Source organism: Ylistrum balloti, unplaced genomic scaffold (assembly GCF_031769215.1).
Source record: "Ylistrum balloti isolate Yb309-2 unplaced genomic scaffold, AGI_CSIRO_Ybal_v1 Utg369648, whole genome shotgun sequence".
NCBI classification, from domain to species: Eukaryota; Metazoa; Mollusca; class Bivalvia; order Pectinida; family Pectinidae; genus Ylistrum; species Ylistrum balloti.
Window position 1 is genome coordinate 858,760 of NW_026781905.1, and position 17,309 is coordinate 876,068.

Consider the following 17,309-nt stretch of genomic DNA (forward strand, 5'->3'; position numbering starts at 1 on the left):
CTGTTCTTATTGCTAATATTTGGAAAGGATTAACGGAGCAGGAGACGCTTAACCTTCTGAAACACAAGTTCGTACTCTTCTTTCAGCTTTTGGTCTCCATGTAAATATAACTCTACAACCTGGATTCCTGAGTTTTGAGTCTGAATTAAAACTTTCAATGATGTCTGTATTTTTACATTGATTGTGTTGACGAATGTTTCAATGGAGTCAATATAGTGACAGTTGTTATCATAATGTCTATACTTATTGACTGGATGTGATTATTTTGATTGCATTATTTTGTGAAGTTTTGTTCCGAATTTTACGCAATATGTAGTTTTGTTTACATTTTCCTTTTCTGAATTTTGTTCTGTTTTCACGTTCTAAAATATTTCAATCTCGTTTGTTGGGTGTGTGATAAATTTTGTTTACATGTTGATGTCGTGATACAATGTTTACTCGTTTTCAAATTGCAATATATATCTTTAAATTTTTGTATCTGTTTAGTTGATAAAATATACAAAATATCCAAAGCAATCTTCCTTCTAAATTATCTTCTACTTGTAATTTCCAAAACATTGAAAAAATAATGAGATTCCATTCTCTCTGCAGCTGATACAACGATTGCCATAGTTATTCCAGTGTGAAAAAAGATTTCTTTGTCTGGTCATCAAAAGAGGACAGTTGACTCTAAATGTCACTTCGTGTTGATTATATTTAATTTTTATCATACAGATTAAATTCTACACGATATTATCATCGAAAATTTCATGATATTGCTTTTCATGATTTTTCCAGTTTTACAATTTTCACCAGCTGGTAGTGTCATCGATAAATCGATGGACGCTTACCCTTCCAGAACCCGTGGCCTTATTCCCCTAACCTTTTTTCCTATTTCGTTTCGTTGTTCATATTTTGCTCTTTTGTGACATTCGAATACTCCTTTGTAAAGCAAGCTAACTGCGATTTTGTGACAATATGTTTTCTATGAACGTATGTCCCATATAATGGGTGAAGACTTTTCTGGGGTCAACAGAGGTTGTAGTTTAATGACCGACATATACTGTGATCCTTCCGCCGCTCTCCACAGGTCGTGTACATATTTATCTAATCTGTTGCCAATAAACCTGCACGCTTAACATCATGTAACTTAGTTGCGTTAGACGGATTTCCTGAGTCCATTTATCTAAAGAACACTTCAGCTATTAGCTTTATCAATCTAGATACATAATCTACAAATAGAATAAATATAGAGAAGTCTGCTTCAGTTAAAACGATGTAGGCTGCTTCAAGCAGCACAATACCCAAACAATGCAATATTCAAATCTATTTCAATCAAACGCTTGTTTATTACGGCGGTTAAACGACCTTGTACAAACATTCGTGCTGAATCAGCTGAGTACTGAATTGTTCTGTTAATTTACAATGTGATCTGAATGTGTCCCATAGTTCGGCAATAAAGCTTATCATTGTAAGGTTAATTCATTAGCAATGCCAATTGATATTATCTTTAACAGTACTTACTTGGAGATGTGTTGAGATATGATGCATTTATGTTAACAATATTACCAAGGAACACAATTCCAATGCCCTAATTAAGATTTATCGATAAAATTACGTAGATTTAAAAATAATCGTGTTTTCACATAGTTTTTGTCTGCTAGGATTTTCCGAAACTTCATGCTGTTTATCCGTTAGCTGTCGACATAACCTAACAATTAAAGATTTTTAATCTAATTCAAGACGCCATATTATCAGTAACATTATTTTTTAATGTTATGATCTTTGATTTGATAGTTAACAAAAACAGATATATTTACGCAGGAAATTACCGGCTTATTGTCGGGGTAAGCTTATTTCTGAGGTCGGCTTGTTCCTTGGATATATCACGAACGGACACTGTGATGCTCAAAAGAAATCCAAAAAAGGTGATATCACCAAGGGCTTTGTGATCTTCAAATGAACATCAGTATCCACCATGAATATTGTATTGTTGGGTATAGTTTTTATTCTTTCTGTTAGAAATATATCTGAATAACTTTACTTACGCGGAACACGAGAAGACACACTTTAGTCTTACTAGGTCATGGTTGAAATATCATATTTAGAAACCAACAGCTAATTGAAAACGACAAGAGTTAAACAAAAACAAAAGGTAAATCGAATTTCCTTATTTTCAGGAAAAAGTCACAGGTCTGTAATTATTCTACAGGACACATATATTTTAGTATAACATATGTGATTTAGCAATATCATTGAACATTGTAAACCTTTTTTGAAACCGGTAGTCATTTATTTATAGAGTGAATACAACATTGATTAATGTATTACAGATATAGACCTTCACCGACAGCCTTAATTAAGTTTCATGTCGTTGGAAATAAATCCGAGACTGACGTGTTACTTCTTCACTTTGGTTTCTGAAAAAAGAAACAAATAACACTATTTAGCCAATGGAGTCGAAGTTCATGTCATCACAACACTGAATTATTGCTATAGAAACCATTAAAAGGAAACAGAAATATATTCCTGTGTGACATATGCATTCGTCGTTAGCGTGGTCTATTCCGTTAATCACTATCATGTAGCACGTGACATATCAGTAATGGAATTTCTTCCGGTTTGACGTTAATCATACTCAAGGCAAAAGCTTAGGTTTAGTAACAATGCAGAATGTCTAAACAGGATATAAAACACACTGTGATTCCAAACCTTATAAATCAAACCTCCTGTAATCCATTTCTATCTAGTCCTCTTGCGAGGAACACGTGGCTATATCATGACCTGTACATGTGGTTAATAATGTATCATTCATGAATCATGTTGGTTAAGCAATGCTCGGGCACAAACTACAGACAGATTACAATACTTCACGCAGTCAGCAAATTAGTTGTTGGTTATCGTGTTTTCATTTAAAAATCGCACATCACTTACCTGAGTTGACCAATACATATATGTCACGTGTTGTCGATGAAGCGGCAGACGCTTACTCTTCTGGAACACCTGATTATCCTTTACTTGTTAAAGAGTCTTTGTGTAAGATTTCCGTTAGTTCATATTTTGCCCTAGTTTTAATGAAGCTAAGTTTGGGTTAAGATTATGTTGACATGTTGGTATTTTCTTGTTGTTTGTCATCAACTTTGTTTATTGAATTATGCATTGTTAAATTTGATGTTGCATAGGATTCAACATTTAGGCCCGTGGCATCACTGAGGGGTCCTAGAAAGACGAAAAAGTTGTATCAACATTTCAAAAAATATTAGTCTGAACGGAATTTGTATGAAAAGATGCATTAATTACTGTCTTTTGAATAACCATTGTCATGTCAACTAAAGTTTATGAATCAAATCGACTCTTGCTCTTCAGAAACCCATGTTCTCATAATTCTCGGACGTTTTCAATAGTTTCCGTATACATCGAAAATTAAATTATTTTAATCGATTTCTGAATTTGTTAAAAAAAAACAAAGAATAAGATTTAAAAGAATATTATTAAAAATAAATTAGATAAAAACTAACTTAAAAAGATCTATTCATAACATGTTAGGCTTTTTAGATTTACAACCTTCGAACGTCTTCGGAAGCTTTCATGTCGAATGTAGGATTTCTGAGGAAATGTTTTCTGCGTCACATTTATCATAACTTGATACGGGGAGCTGTTAGTCGTCACACCTTGGCTGTGCTCTTTCTGTGAATTAATATTTAGTTGCATTCTGTAAAAGCACATTAATGAATATTTAGCAGAAATTTCTTTATCAGCTGATGGTATATGCCACAGGACACCCTATTGGTCGTTTTCTTACTCATTTGTTGTCGACAGTATGAAGTGATAAACGATGTATCGCCTAACGATATAACATAGCTATGAATATTTTATCTTCAGATCATCAAAAATGCATTGCATCGAAAACAAATGAAGGGACCTCCTGTATCAGGTTCCTTCAGAATCGTGATATGTCCGTCTCCTCTGTCTGGCCTTTTCAAAATCCCCTGATATCCGTCTCCTTTGTCTGGGCTTTTCAGCATCCCCTGATATCAGTCTCCTCTGTCTGGCCTTTTCAAAAAACCCTTATATCCGTCTTCTCTGTCTGGCCTTTTCAGAATCCCCTGATATCCGTCTTCTCTGTCTGGCCTTTTCAGAATCCCCTGATATCCGTCTCCTCTGTCTGGCCTTTTCAGAATCACCTGATATCAGTCTCCTCTGCCTGGCCTTTTCAAAAAACCCTGATATCCGTCTTCTCTGTCTGGACTTTTCAGAATCCCCTGATATCCGTCTCCTTTGTCTGGGCTTATCAGAATCTTGAGATATTCATCTCCTGTGTCCGGGCATTTAAGAAACTCCTAACATTCGTCTAATGAGTCAGAGTCCTTCATAATCTCGAGACATTCACTCAGAACAGCAGGATAAACTACATTGTAACACACCTTTCTCTTTGTCGTTGTATTTTATATTTGATCTTGATATATTCACGAGACCTAACAGCATAATATACCTTATTACACACTTTTATAGGTCGGTATATTTTATCATTATGAAGAGAAGAAACAACAAAGAAATACCGATATGTGAACCTAATCTTTAATCAAACTCAAAACCGAACGAACGAGAATTGTACAGTAGACGTATTGTGGAATAGCACCTTTTGGTAACAGAAAACGGCTAAGTGTTGTTTTGTCATCAGTGACATCCATTTTAACATTGGTCAATCCAAATGCATCTGTAAGTATTGTTACGTTTTCAAATGAAAACGTCAACAACAACAAAAATCATACAGAATAATTGATAATAATTAAGAAAGGAAACAGCAACTCCTAATCCGCACTAGAGTTTGACATAAGAATATTCTTTGCTAAAAACCTGTAACACTGAGTGTTTAATTTGTTATAATGCCAGCTTATTAATCCTAGTACACGTGAGCGATGTTTGGTGCCCATTTTTGAAATCTAAAAGACCAACAAGGAAAATACAAATTGGTCAAATCAACAACATTTAAACATGATCTCATATTCAGTGGACTTTTGTCTTTTTGTAAATATTTCATTTGTCAATATTTTGTCCCCATTTCATCGGATTTTATTTAGATTTCAGTACCCGTTAATATGTCGGTATTTTCTTAGTTAATTTTTATTTACTCTTGTGTGATATTAGATTTCTAAGTGTTTATTGAATATTTAAGATCGCCTGTTTGATCTAATAGCTGTCTTGAGTGGAAGTCGATTTACGTTTTCATCGTGCATTAAGTGTTGCTAGGCACTAATGGATGCTGAAAGAGTGTAACCTTGAGATTCACTCTAAGGTTCGCATGTGTTGAAGGTACATCAACTAATTAAACGATTGAATGGACGGACAAAGTGGGCCTTGAAGTGATGAACTAGGGAAACTAATATTACAAACTCACTGATGCTGCAATAAACCTCTTGTTGATATGACGGTTACCATGGATAAATGATATTATTCCTTCCTTCAAATTTCATCAAAACATAAAAAAAAATGAAATTCTGTTTTTCTTAATTATCTTTCACTATTAAATCATAATATTGGATTTTACTATTGGCGAGAAAACTGATTAGGTTTTATAGCAATGATAGACCAACTTCACATATTTTCTTTAACAGTTTATTAAATCGATCGGTTTATATGTGTCAGTAATTGTGTAATAACGTTAATTTTTAGATAGGTAGCGTAGTGAAAACTCTCGACCTGTTATTTTAATCGGTTCATATTTTATTTTGGCACGAAATGCAAGATATCTCCTTCCATGATTGGAGTATCGTAAAACCCAAAATAATCTTGTTTTGCAATTACGAATTATTTTCTTTAGGTTTGGAATATACAAACGAATAGAATTTTGTACATATTATGAATAGAGTTTCATACACATGTGACTGGATTTTCGTACGCATATGCATGGGTTTTCGTAACTGATTAGATAACTGACTGATATGGTTAATGAAGGTGAAAAAGCAAGTGTTCAAACTTGTGTGATACACAAAATATTATGTATGTAAATAGCTCTGACCCGCTATTTATGAGGCACCCTCTATAGTTGACCTATGACGATAGATTCAGCCCAGTCGTTCTGTTGGTTTCTACAACTATTTACATATTGGTATATATTGAATGCTGCACCAGATACCAACTGACTGGGATCTTTTCATGTGTGGGTGAACATCAATATATCTCAAGAGAGAAAAGGCTGTGTATCGTATTTCAATAGCCAAATTGATTAGGAAAGCAGCATAAAAAGAAGACAAAACTCTCATATTACTAATAAATATTGTATAAAATCATTTACTGTCTGTTTGTATGATGTCTTCAATCAAATTGTTGATGTACTTTTCAACTCACAGTTTCATCAACATGAACTAAAAAAATCAAGAAAATGCCTACATGTAAACATTCCAAAATCCAAAACTTAAATTCCATAAACAACAAGAAAATGATAAGATATCAACCTTATCTTAATCCAACCTCCAATTCAATAACACTAGGGCAAAACATGATCAAAAGAAGGATTTACACGGAGACTCCTGGCAAAAGTACAAGGAGAATAAGACCAGGTGCTCCTGAAGAGTAAGCGTCTTCTGCTTTCGACTATATATGCCATGTAAATCGTGGTCAATCGAAGTAAGTAATGTCAAATCAGAACATGGTATACAACCACGGAACTAACAGGCAAACTAACGAGCATAAAACACGTATATTTTCCCATCACACAAGACAATAGAATATTTCTCAATGAGATAACTATGGCGACCGTACAACTTACCCATAATTTTCATAAAACTGCATCTTTTGAAACCCCATGTAACATGTTTGTCCGTCAGGCGATATCTTTATCGTAAATACATTTAGAAACTCATAACATCTTTCAAATTTTAATTCTGGTTGGGAAAAAATGACGAATACTTACTGCAATCAAGACTGAGAAACTGACGATTTGATTTTTACTTAAAAAAGACACAGAACAACGACCTTCAAATTTAGAATTAGAAACATAATTTCACTGACATATATCTACTGGTCACCTGTGTTAGTCCCGACAGAATATCAGAGACTTGATATGTACTGGTCACCTGTGTTAGTCCCGACAGAATATCACGGACATTATATATACTGGTCACCTGTGTTAGTCCCGACAGAATATCACAGACTTGATATGTACTGGTCACATCACAAATGTATTATTCACGCTTTTAATCCTCAGTTATAGCGTGGGAATATACCTACACTGAGTCGTTTTTTTCAATCCGTTTTTAGACACCTGCGTGATGTTTTCGGATGTTTGTTTGATATTTAGTCTTGAAAGTCAGAGTAACATGTGTATACGATTAAGATATTAAGTAGAACAACGAGGGTCACGGGTTACGGGTCAAGGGTCACGGTTGGTCTTTTCATTGTACCCATTGTATTAAAACCACAGCTAATCTCAAATTATTTAGATTGTGCGCAAAAATAACCTGATATGAATATCTAAAAATGAACATATAATAAAACAATGTTTTTTTTTTTATTTCTCATCCGATTTTTTCAGATTGGTCATATTTTCAAAGGACGGAAATAATTAAAATCTTTAAAAAATGAATTATTTTTAACAGCTTTTTTTCAGAATGCGGAATTTTTTACAATTTGGTGTAAAAGCTGTAATTAGCATTCCATTTTCTGTCGTGTCATATTTCGTCAATAAAGTGCCTCAAAATTGAAATTCGCAAGTTAGAAATATTAGGAAATAAGACCAGAGTGAACAAGACAGCATGGCATCTTTTTCCCCCTTCTTTTTATCGTCAAGAAACTACCGCTTGACATCGTGCTTTTTATCTGTAATGAACTATCAACTTCCATGCAAGGAAAATGTAAACTGACACCTGTTGCCGGCGTATTTTCATCTATATACACTCCCAACCAGGAAAAAGCATTACTTGGAGAATCCAAAATGTGTTCACCAAGCTGTCAGTGGGGAATGCAGTCGTCTATTTATTCGAGTTAAGATGCGTCCAGAGTTAAGTGAAAGACCAATTTTATTACCAGTCGCAGCAAATGGAAGAAATTGATTGGCACAAATGTCCCTAATTACCGTTGGAGTCATAGTAATTTACTGTAATATAGCCTTAATTGGAAACACGATATCTCTTGCTACTAACAGAAATCGCAACTGTTGTTTACATAGGGATTCATCTAAGGGATAAAGGCTCCTTTCCATTCGGAAGTTCCTGTCTTTGAACCGCATCAGGTTTGGTACAAATGGACATACTCAAGATCAATGAATACACGCTCTCACTCATAATATCAGACATAGCCTGACGTCCCTCTGTCCATCACTCATGTTCCTTTATAATAGAAATGTTCACGACAGAAACAAATCAATTTGAAATTTCTTTCTTTAAGTATTTTTAATGCTTTCAAAAAAACAGAATTACGACCTCGCACGGGCCTCCAATATCTGCACCATATTAGGGATTAGGGCCGCTCGACCAACGTTCTCATTCCGAGAGCTGGATATTTAATATGCAACCTCGTCATGACGTATAAAATACATTGTGACCTTGGGCGCTACTTGTGGTACTTCATTTCATGTCTTTGTTTTAAACCTACATCCTTGGAAGGGAATTTGAATTTTAAGTATTCTGACAGTTAAAAATTTGTCTATTGTGGGTTCCAGACCTATAATACTGACAACGGGATAACGAACGCACACCACTATCTGATGTAATGCTTTATGTCACGCTTGAAACAATGAGAACGAAGTTAGTGTCAGTCTTATCGGAAAACACATAACGTTACCGCTAAAGAGTTTAAGAGCCTACGAGTTCCTCGACAATAACTCTTAGGGGCGATAACTCCTTTTCACTGATGTTATTGTCTATTAATAGAAAACGGACGATGATTCCTTTTCATTGGTGTTATTATCTATTAATAGAAAACAGGGACGATAACCCCTTCAAACTAGTGTAATTGTATATTAATAGAAAACAGGGATGATAACTCCTTTCATTGGTGTTATTGTCTATTAATAGAAAACAGGGACGATAACTACTTTTTCACTTGTGTTTTTGTTTATTAATAGAAAACAGGGACGATAGCTACTTTTTCACTGGTGTTATTGTCTATTAATAGAAAAACAGGGACGATAAATCCTTTTCACTGATGTTATTGTCTATTAATAAAAAACAGGGATGATAACTCATTTTTCACTGTTGTTATTGTCTATTGATAGCAAACAGGAACGACAATTCCCTTAAACTGATGTTATTGTCTATAAATAGAACACAGCGACAATAACTCTAGCAATTAGCAGGGACGATAACTCCCTCTGACTGATGTTCTCGTCTTCTAATAGTAAACAGGGCCAGTAACTCTGTTTTATTGATGGTATCGTCTACCAATGAACAGGGACGATAACTCCCTCTGACTGATGTTCCCGTCTTCTAATAGTAAACAGGGCCAATAACTCTGTTTTATTGATGGTATCGTCTACCAATGAACAAGGCCTTTGACTCCCTCTGATTGATAGTGCAAACTGGGTGCTGTTGTCGGTGCTGAACAACCAACTTGTGAGCAAGCTTGTTGATGACTCATACCAAACAGGGGAGACAACTTCTTCTGTCGTCTCTTTACAAACAAGGACGATATTCCCTCGGACTGTATGTACTAATAACATTGACAAGGACGATAACAACTTAAGGTTGTTTCATAGTCTAAAATGTAAATGCATTTAGCATTATGAAATACTGTTTTTGTTACCATATATTCGACCTGTATGTACTTTCGAGTATTTCAGAGAACTCAAGAAGGAAGCTGTTAATTACCGAATTAATGTTATGTTCAGTGTTTGACCTTGGCTTACAGTGAATAAATCTCGCGAGAACCAATGCTTCACGAAATCAAGTTAACAGATGCGTCATATACGCAATGAAACCACGAACTTTGAAAAATTAGAAAACTTAACAATAATTTTGATAACCTTAGAATTAACAGTAAATGAGACACTGGTTAAAGTCCATCTTAACGGAAGCAGAGCAGCAATTATCGACCTATACAGGATTTGTCGACTAACCGGCCCAGTGAAGTCGGTGATTAAGAATTGCATTCTTTCCATTTAGGCAGTTATTTTGGTTTTAAAAATGACAAAAAAAGGCATAACAACTAATGTAATCTCGATGTTTTGGACAAAAGTTTGAAAAGGATTTAATCACAAGGACGCTTTAAACCGGCGTGTTTTACTCACCACTATGGATAACAACATTAACGGCCTTTTGTCCTGCTGGCTTTTGTACTTCGGCTTTCTGTAATGTGATGGTGTCCTTGACAGTTTGTTTATGTCTGTCATGTGGCAATTAGTCTAGGCTTTTGTTATACTGCCTCTAAAGAATCACAATTAAGGGCAAAACGAGCAGCTCGGTACATCTGCTGAACATTAAATTCTAATTTGTTCCGGATTTCGATCTGGCAATCTGACTGTTATTTACAAAATGTCAGCATTGATATTACTAATGAACACCTGAACACGGAAACGGATATATAAATCTAATTTTCGAATCGGAAATTACAATTAGTGGACGCGTTTCTTTGAGGCAGAGGAAATCGAGAATATCTTGACGTCACTAAACATGCAATAAGTTTATTTCTCATTATTTATAACGAAGAAAAATAACATTAATATTTTCCCACGAATTGGTATCACTAATAAACGGACCCTGACATAGTTTTGTTTCCGGTTAATGACATAGTATTATTGAAATGATGATTATCGTGTTATTTCCGGATGGCTCGCTACCGTCCTCCCGTGAGATCAATCTTTAAAGAGTGAACAGGAAAATACATCGTGCCTTGAAATAGTAGTAGCATTATACTATACGTCCCTTTTAACACATTCCGGAAAATTAGAAAAAAAAGTAATTAGATACACATATATTGAAACAAACGTGTTAAAATCCACGATATCTTATAAATTGATATAATTTATCAAGAAAAAAATGGTAATGATACACTGTTCTAATGTTGAAATCACTGACGAAATTTAACTATGTATATAAATTAAAGTTTTTTTTCTATTAATCAAAATCTTAGCTAGATATATATTTTTTAGTAATTCGTTAGATCAGTACCTACAATGGATTAAGTTAAACATGTTGTATGACTTTGTCGTTCCGACGAATTTCAGCCGGTTAAAATTAATTCAAAATATTGCGATATTTCATGATGATTCGGTGATAACGAAAACACCAAACTGTTTTTCCATTTCGGTTTGCCTATACACATGTATGACATGTTTTTTTATATATTGTTCATTACATACTATTAACAATGGACTGATGTAGCCGAGTGGTTGAGGCGTCTGACCGTCTTTTCTACTAGCCCTCCACCTCTGGGCCTCGGATTGAGGGCTAAGTGGGGCACTTGCTAGGTGATAACCACAGGTCTGGGTTTTCCCCCGGCTTTCCTCCAACCTCAAAATCGGGGATGTGCTTGAATGACCCTAGCTGTTAACATGACGTAACCAACAATAAACATTAAACGACGAAACCAACACCAAGTCAGTTAGATGTTTGATATAATTATCATTTGCGCCACTTCACAGGGAAATGACAACAGGGTCGATAACTCCTTTTCACGGTGTTATTGTCTTATTAGAAACAGGGACGATAATTCCGTTTTAGAAAACACTCGCTCCTTTATAGACAAAAGTTAAGTGATGCTGTTTAATGCATTTTCGAATCTACCGTATCCAAAATTTTGTTTCATGGAAGCTATTTCATTATTTGGCTAGTGAACCATTCCATTCCGATTTTGACATATTTTTTTTAATCAATTTTTCTTTCCCTAAGTTGCCAACAGAGAGCTGCAAATTCAAACATGGATGTGAGTAAAACAGGTTTTAATATGATAGCTACATCCCAGAAGTCGTCGGCTTCATTATTGTAAGACTCAACACCTTGAAATTAAGTTTTTATCAAGAAAGATTTCACAGAACGTATGATTGAGATGTAAATCTCACATTTACTTGATAAGTCAGAACGACCTTTTTTTTCGTCTGAACTCGAACTCCGCAATCGAAATATACTTACTTACCAAATATATCAGAATTTGATATTCAAATGGTTCTGTGTCATGTCTTACTTGTTTTTTTTTCAGAAACGTTCATCCTCAAAACGCAACACCAGAAGTAGTGCTACAGTTGTCCGTAAGTAACTTATTTTATTTTGTGAATTTGTGCTTGGTTTAACTGCTGTTATTTTATCCTACACATGTAGATCATTAAACGCCGATGCTCGTACCAGTCCAATTAGGCACTATCGTATAGTGATGGCACACTGAAATGTCATAGACATGTTGCCATGGTACTCCTTCTGGTCCATTATTCCATTACAACATTTCACGTCAATCAGGTTACTTCAATACTATTTTCAAGATGGCCAGATTCAACACCTATCTGAATATCTATGTCTTTTGTTTATCTTTTATTAGGGTAGGTACAGAGAAACGTAATAACAAGAGTTAGTTGAAAACCTCTCCACTGAGTCCAACAAATGTTTCGCAATAAGAGAGTTTTAATTGCGCCCAAATATGCATGACTATGTATATGCATCTTAACGTACAGTCCTGAAATACCGATATCCATATAGAAATGACGTCACCGAACTAAATGTTATACTTACCTCTGTTGCGCTAGTTTCACGCTTAGGGTTTGTTCAACAATTCAGAAAGAGTTGAACGCGAGCAATCATCACGGACATAAGCAGTATCTCAGCCATATCGGCCCCATTCCCAATGCAAAATAGTATCTTTTTTCCCAATTTAGACCCCAAGTTTCCCCAATTCTAAGGAAAACGCCGTTATTTCCCCCAATTCTGAGGACCCCGAGCCCCAGTTCCAAAATGGAGCATGGTAAACTTTGCTTGTTGTTTATATTGTAACAACGTCTATTGCAGCATGTATGGACATGCAGAGTTTCGCGGGTAATTACGAATTTACGGCGGACGGCAGCGGCAGTGTGTGTGGACTTTATTTAATTTCACTTCCTGAAAAATTAATTGAGCTCGAATTCCTCCACTTTGACGTTGATTGTGAGGCGGGCGGACTTGTAGCGGTATGTATTTGTTTAACTGAACATCAAGGACACCTCGACAACAGTACAATTATATCTTTTACTCTAGGAAAAACGAGCACGTTATTTATGAATTATGGGGCTACTGTACCTCCCTGTCTAGATAAGCATTGTAATTTCTTGCCAATAATTAAGATTCCTAGCATCACTGACGAGTCCTTGAAGGATAGGAAGGAACATCTGTTTTAGTAGTTAATTCATTATTTGGCTCTGCTCTATTGCTGCAATATGTGCTCTCTTCCAAAACGAATTAGATTCTCTATAGTCTCTAGCGGTGTCCCTCGAGGACATATTCCGTTTAAGGTTCTCCATAGTTTCTAGCGGTATCTTTCGAGGAAATATTCTGTTTAAGGTTCTCCATAGTTTCTAACGGTGTCCCTCGAGGAAATATTCTGTTTAAGATTCTCCATAGTTTCTAGCGGTGTGCCTCGAGGAAATATTCTGTTGAAGATTCTCCATAGTTTCTAGCGGTGTGCCTCGAGGAAATATTCTGTTGAAGATTCTCCATAGCTTCTAGCGGTGTGCCTCGAGGAAATATTCTGTTGAAGATTCTCCACAGCTTCTAGCGGTGTCCCTCGAGGACATATTCCGTTTAAGGTTCTCCATAGTTTCTAGCGGTGCCTTCGAAGACATATTCTGTTTAAGGTTCTCCATAGCTTCTAGCGGTGTCCCTCGAGGACATATTCTGTTTAAGATTCTCCATAGCTTCTAGCGGTGTCCCTCGAGGACATATTCTGTTTAAAATTCTCCATAGCTTCTAGCGGTGTCCCTCGAGGACAAATTCCGTTTAAGGTTCTCCATAGTTTCTAGCGGTGTCCCTCGAGGACATATTCCATTTAAGGTTCTCCATAGTTTCAAGCGGTGTCCCTTAAGAACATATTCCGTTTAAGGTTCTCCATCGTTTCTAGCGGTATCCCTCGAGGACATATTCCGTTTAAGGTTCTCCATAGTTTCTAGCGGTGTCCCTCGAGAATATATTCTGTTTAAGGTTCTCCATAGTTTCTAGCGGTGTCCCTCGAGAACATATCCTGTTTAAGGTTCTCCATAGTTTCTAGCGGTGTCCCTCGAGGACATATTCCATTTAAGGTTCTCCATAGTTTCTAGCGGTGTCCCTTTAGAACATATTCCGTTTAAGGTTCTCCGTAGTTTCTAGCGGTATCTTTCGAGGACATATTCCGTTTAAGGTTCTCCATAGTTTCTAGCGGTGTCCCTCGAGGACATATTCCGTTTAAGGTTCTCCATAGTTTCTAGCGGTGTCCCTCGAGAACATATTCTGTTTAAGGTTCACCATAGTTTCTAGCGGTGTCCCTCGAGGACATATTCCGTTTAAGGTTCTCCTTAGTTTCTAGCGGTGTCCCTCGAGGACACATTCTGTTTAAAAGTCTCCATAGCTTCTAGCGGTGTCCCTCGAGGACAAATACCGTTTAAGGTTCTCCATAGTTTCTAGCGGTGTCCCTCGAGGACATATTCCATTTAAGGTTCTCCATAGTTTCTAGCGGTGTCCCTTTAGAACATATTCCGTTTAAGGTTCTCCATAGTTTCTAGCGGTATCCCTCGAGGACATATTCCATTTAAGGTTCTCCATAGTTTCTAGCGGTGTCCCTCGAGGACATATTCCGTTTAAGGTTCTCCATAGTTTCTAGCGGTGTCCCTCGAGAACATATTCTGTACGACACACGCGAAATTGCTGGGACCTGTCAAACCGAATTACTTTATTTTTTGGTCAATAATATAATTCCTCAATGCTGTGACGAAATAAATAAAATGGTTATTTATTGTTTTAGCTTGTAGATGGATGGGAAATGAATGGTCAGTTTTTCCCTCCGCCTGCTGACCATCATCTAAGACTTGAGCAACGATACATGACTTTTTGTGGACAATCGAAACCAAGGAAAGTGCTTCTATCATCACAGAATGTGTTACTCATACAAAACAGAATACCCGTCCAAGGTCAGGGATTCACCGTCAGGGTCAACTTCATCGATAACCCTCAACGTAAGAATTCATATATATTACTGTTAATCACTAAGATTTCGTGAATACTTTATTTCGCGAACTCACCTGTTCAGACATATTCGCGAATACATGATTTCGCGAACATTGATTGAAAAACCAGTTTGAATCCGCGAATGATGAGCTATTAGAGACCACAATATCGGAAACCGAATCAACATGGGTTCAGCTTAGATTAGCTTAATATCTCGTTGTTTCCTTTATGCCATCAAAACTTCGTGACGTCATGAGTATTATGATGTCACCAAAGAAAAAGTCAGGTACTGTATTGGTGTAATAGAATAATGTTTTCCTTAAAGTCAGAAAAAAATTCAGTTTTGTGATAAACGGAATGTTATATTCGTTTCATTTCATATTTAATAGGGAGTTCGGTAAAAGGAAAACATTCTTAGACTCACTGCAGAAATCTCCTATAAATGTTTGCGTGATATCATCTCTGCTTACCTGTGTTATACAGCGAACCATTCCAAATATAAAGTTGACTTTTACGAGTTCTGATCATCGATATTTTGTTTACATAGATATTTCCAGCTGTAAAAACTACTAGTACGTTATTGCTGGCCAGGAATTGCACACCATCAGATCGGGGAAACTTGTTAAGACAGCGTCTATGGTTCATCGGCAACCCAAAATAACCACACCAATAGATTATTTTTTTAGAAAGCAAATTGAAAACTTACCGACGAGGGCATATGCTGTTTTGCCGTTCAGAAATAGGAGCCTTGAAAGTTAGATTGTGACCTTTGTCATAGAAGTAATGTTATACACTGGTATTCGTTGGTTTTGACTTGGTTTCTTTTATTGTTGTTTTGCGTCCTTTTAACAGCCATGTTCATCTAAGGGCCTATAAGGTTTGTATGGTGGAGGAAAGACAGAGTCTCCGGAGAATATGTGCCAAAATATAGAATAGTAGATAACTCGATTAACTGATAATATATCAACCACGTTTTTGTGTTTTCCCACAGCGTGCAATGCCGTGTCAATGTTTACCCAAGGAGTGCATACTATGAAGAATTATGGACAACGACGAAACTGTTCAATGTCAATTATCTACCCCGAATTGGTTCACCTTGTCTCCGTCGATGTGGGCGTGACAGCTAAAATGAACGAAGTTGAGGGCGACATCGGCCTTTCAGATCAGGTACGGCAATTCTAATGAAAGAGTGACGGGACAACACATTAATGTCATCAAAACACAACAAATTAGATGATGATTCTAGAATCTAAATACTTCCGCCATCTTATTAAACGGGAACACGTGCGATCTACTTAATTGTTAGTTAATTGATTGACAGGTTTTTCCGTCTCCGTGACTTCTCCCGTGTCCAGGTATCGTCTCACCGGCCAAAGTCAGTGTTCTGGCGTCGTTACCTACGTAAATGATAGGAAAGGTAGAATTTCCACGCATTCTTTTCATTTGTTCTTGAAATATTTCAACCTCAGTCGATAGCAAAACACCAGATCCGCTGTGTCATTTCTTACGAATAGCGTCACGCATGAGGAAAAACAACCGAACCTGAAAATGCCTGGCTATCATACATTCGGTTTGATAATATATTATTGTTTTTTTCAGCCTTATTAATTTGCTTAATGTCTGGGTGTTTCATTCAACGACAAAGATTCTTGATTTGGGAACTAAACATTGCCTGAGTTTAGTATTCATTTTCATATGGCGACGGCGTCTACAAATAAATAGACCCTCTAACCATCCAGATATTCATTTAGTTCATTGTTTCTATGGTAACTGTGTGACCCTTATCGTTGATGTTTTCCCTATCATTGTCGGTGGCAATGATAATTTATAAGTTTGAGATTTCTGTTGGTTTCATCGCGATATGACGTATTACAGAAATACCCGTTTACTCTGTCAAGATAAAAAAAATATGCCAATTCTTTATTAAGGTGTTTATCAAGTACAGTTGTTGTCCTTTGGTCTGTCTGTATTATAGCTGTTTTTAGATATGAGTTACTGGATCATTGTTAAATTTCTTAGGGCTCATTTTCGCGGTTATCCAAGTTTAGGGGCTAGTTAAAGAGGATTCAGTTTCGAGTATGTCAATGCATTATTATACAGTCATATACATAAACACACAATAAACATTTTGTAACAAGGAATACCTGATGTTTTCCTTTACGTTAAATATTTGCTGGCAATTTAATTTCGCGGTATCTTTGATGACCGCGAAATTGCAAAATTAGATATCCAGCTAAA

At 36.2% G+C, this 17,309-nt stretch overlaps 1 protein-coding gene across 1 annotated transcript in view; it reads left to right on the forward strand.

Annotated features, from left to right (window-relative positions):
- LOC132556228 (corticotropin-releasing factor-binding protein-like) overlaps positions 1-17,309 on the forward strand; it is a 33,716-nt gene that overhangs the window by 14,654 nt on the left and 1,753 nt on the right. The window contains exons 2-5 of the mRNA XM_060220625.1: positions 12,112-12,160; positions 12,909-13,066; positions 14,869-15,079; positions 16,063-16,238. Of these exons, the coding sequence (XP_060076608.1) occupies positions 12,112-12,160; positions 12,909-13,066; positions 14,869-15,079; positions 16,063-16,238 (594 nt within the window). The remainder of the gene's footprint in view (positions 1-12,111; positions 12,161-12,908; positions 13,067-14,868; positions 15,080-16,062; positions 16,239-17,309) is intronic.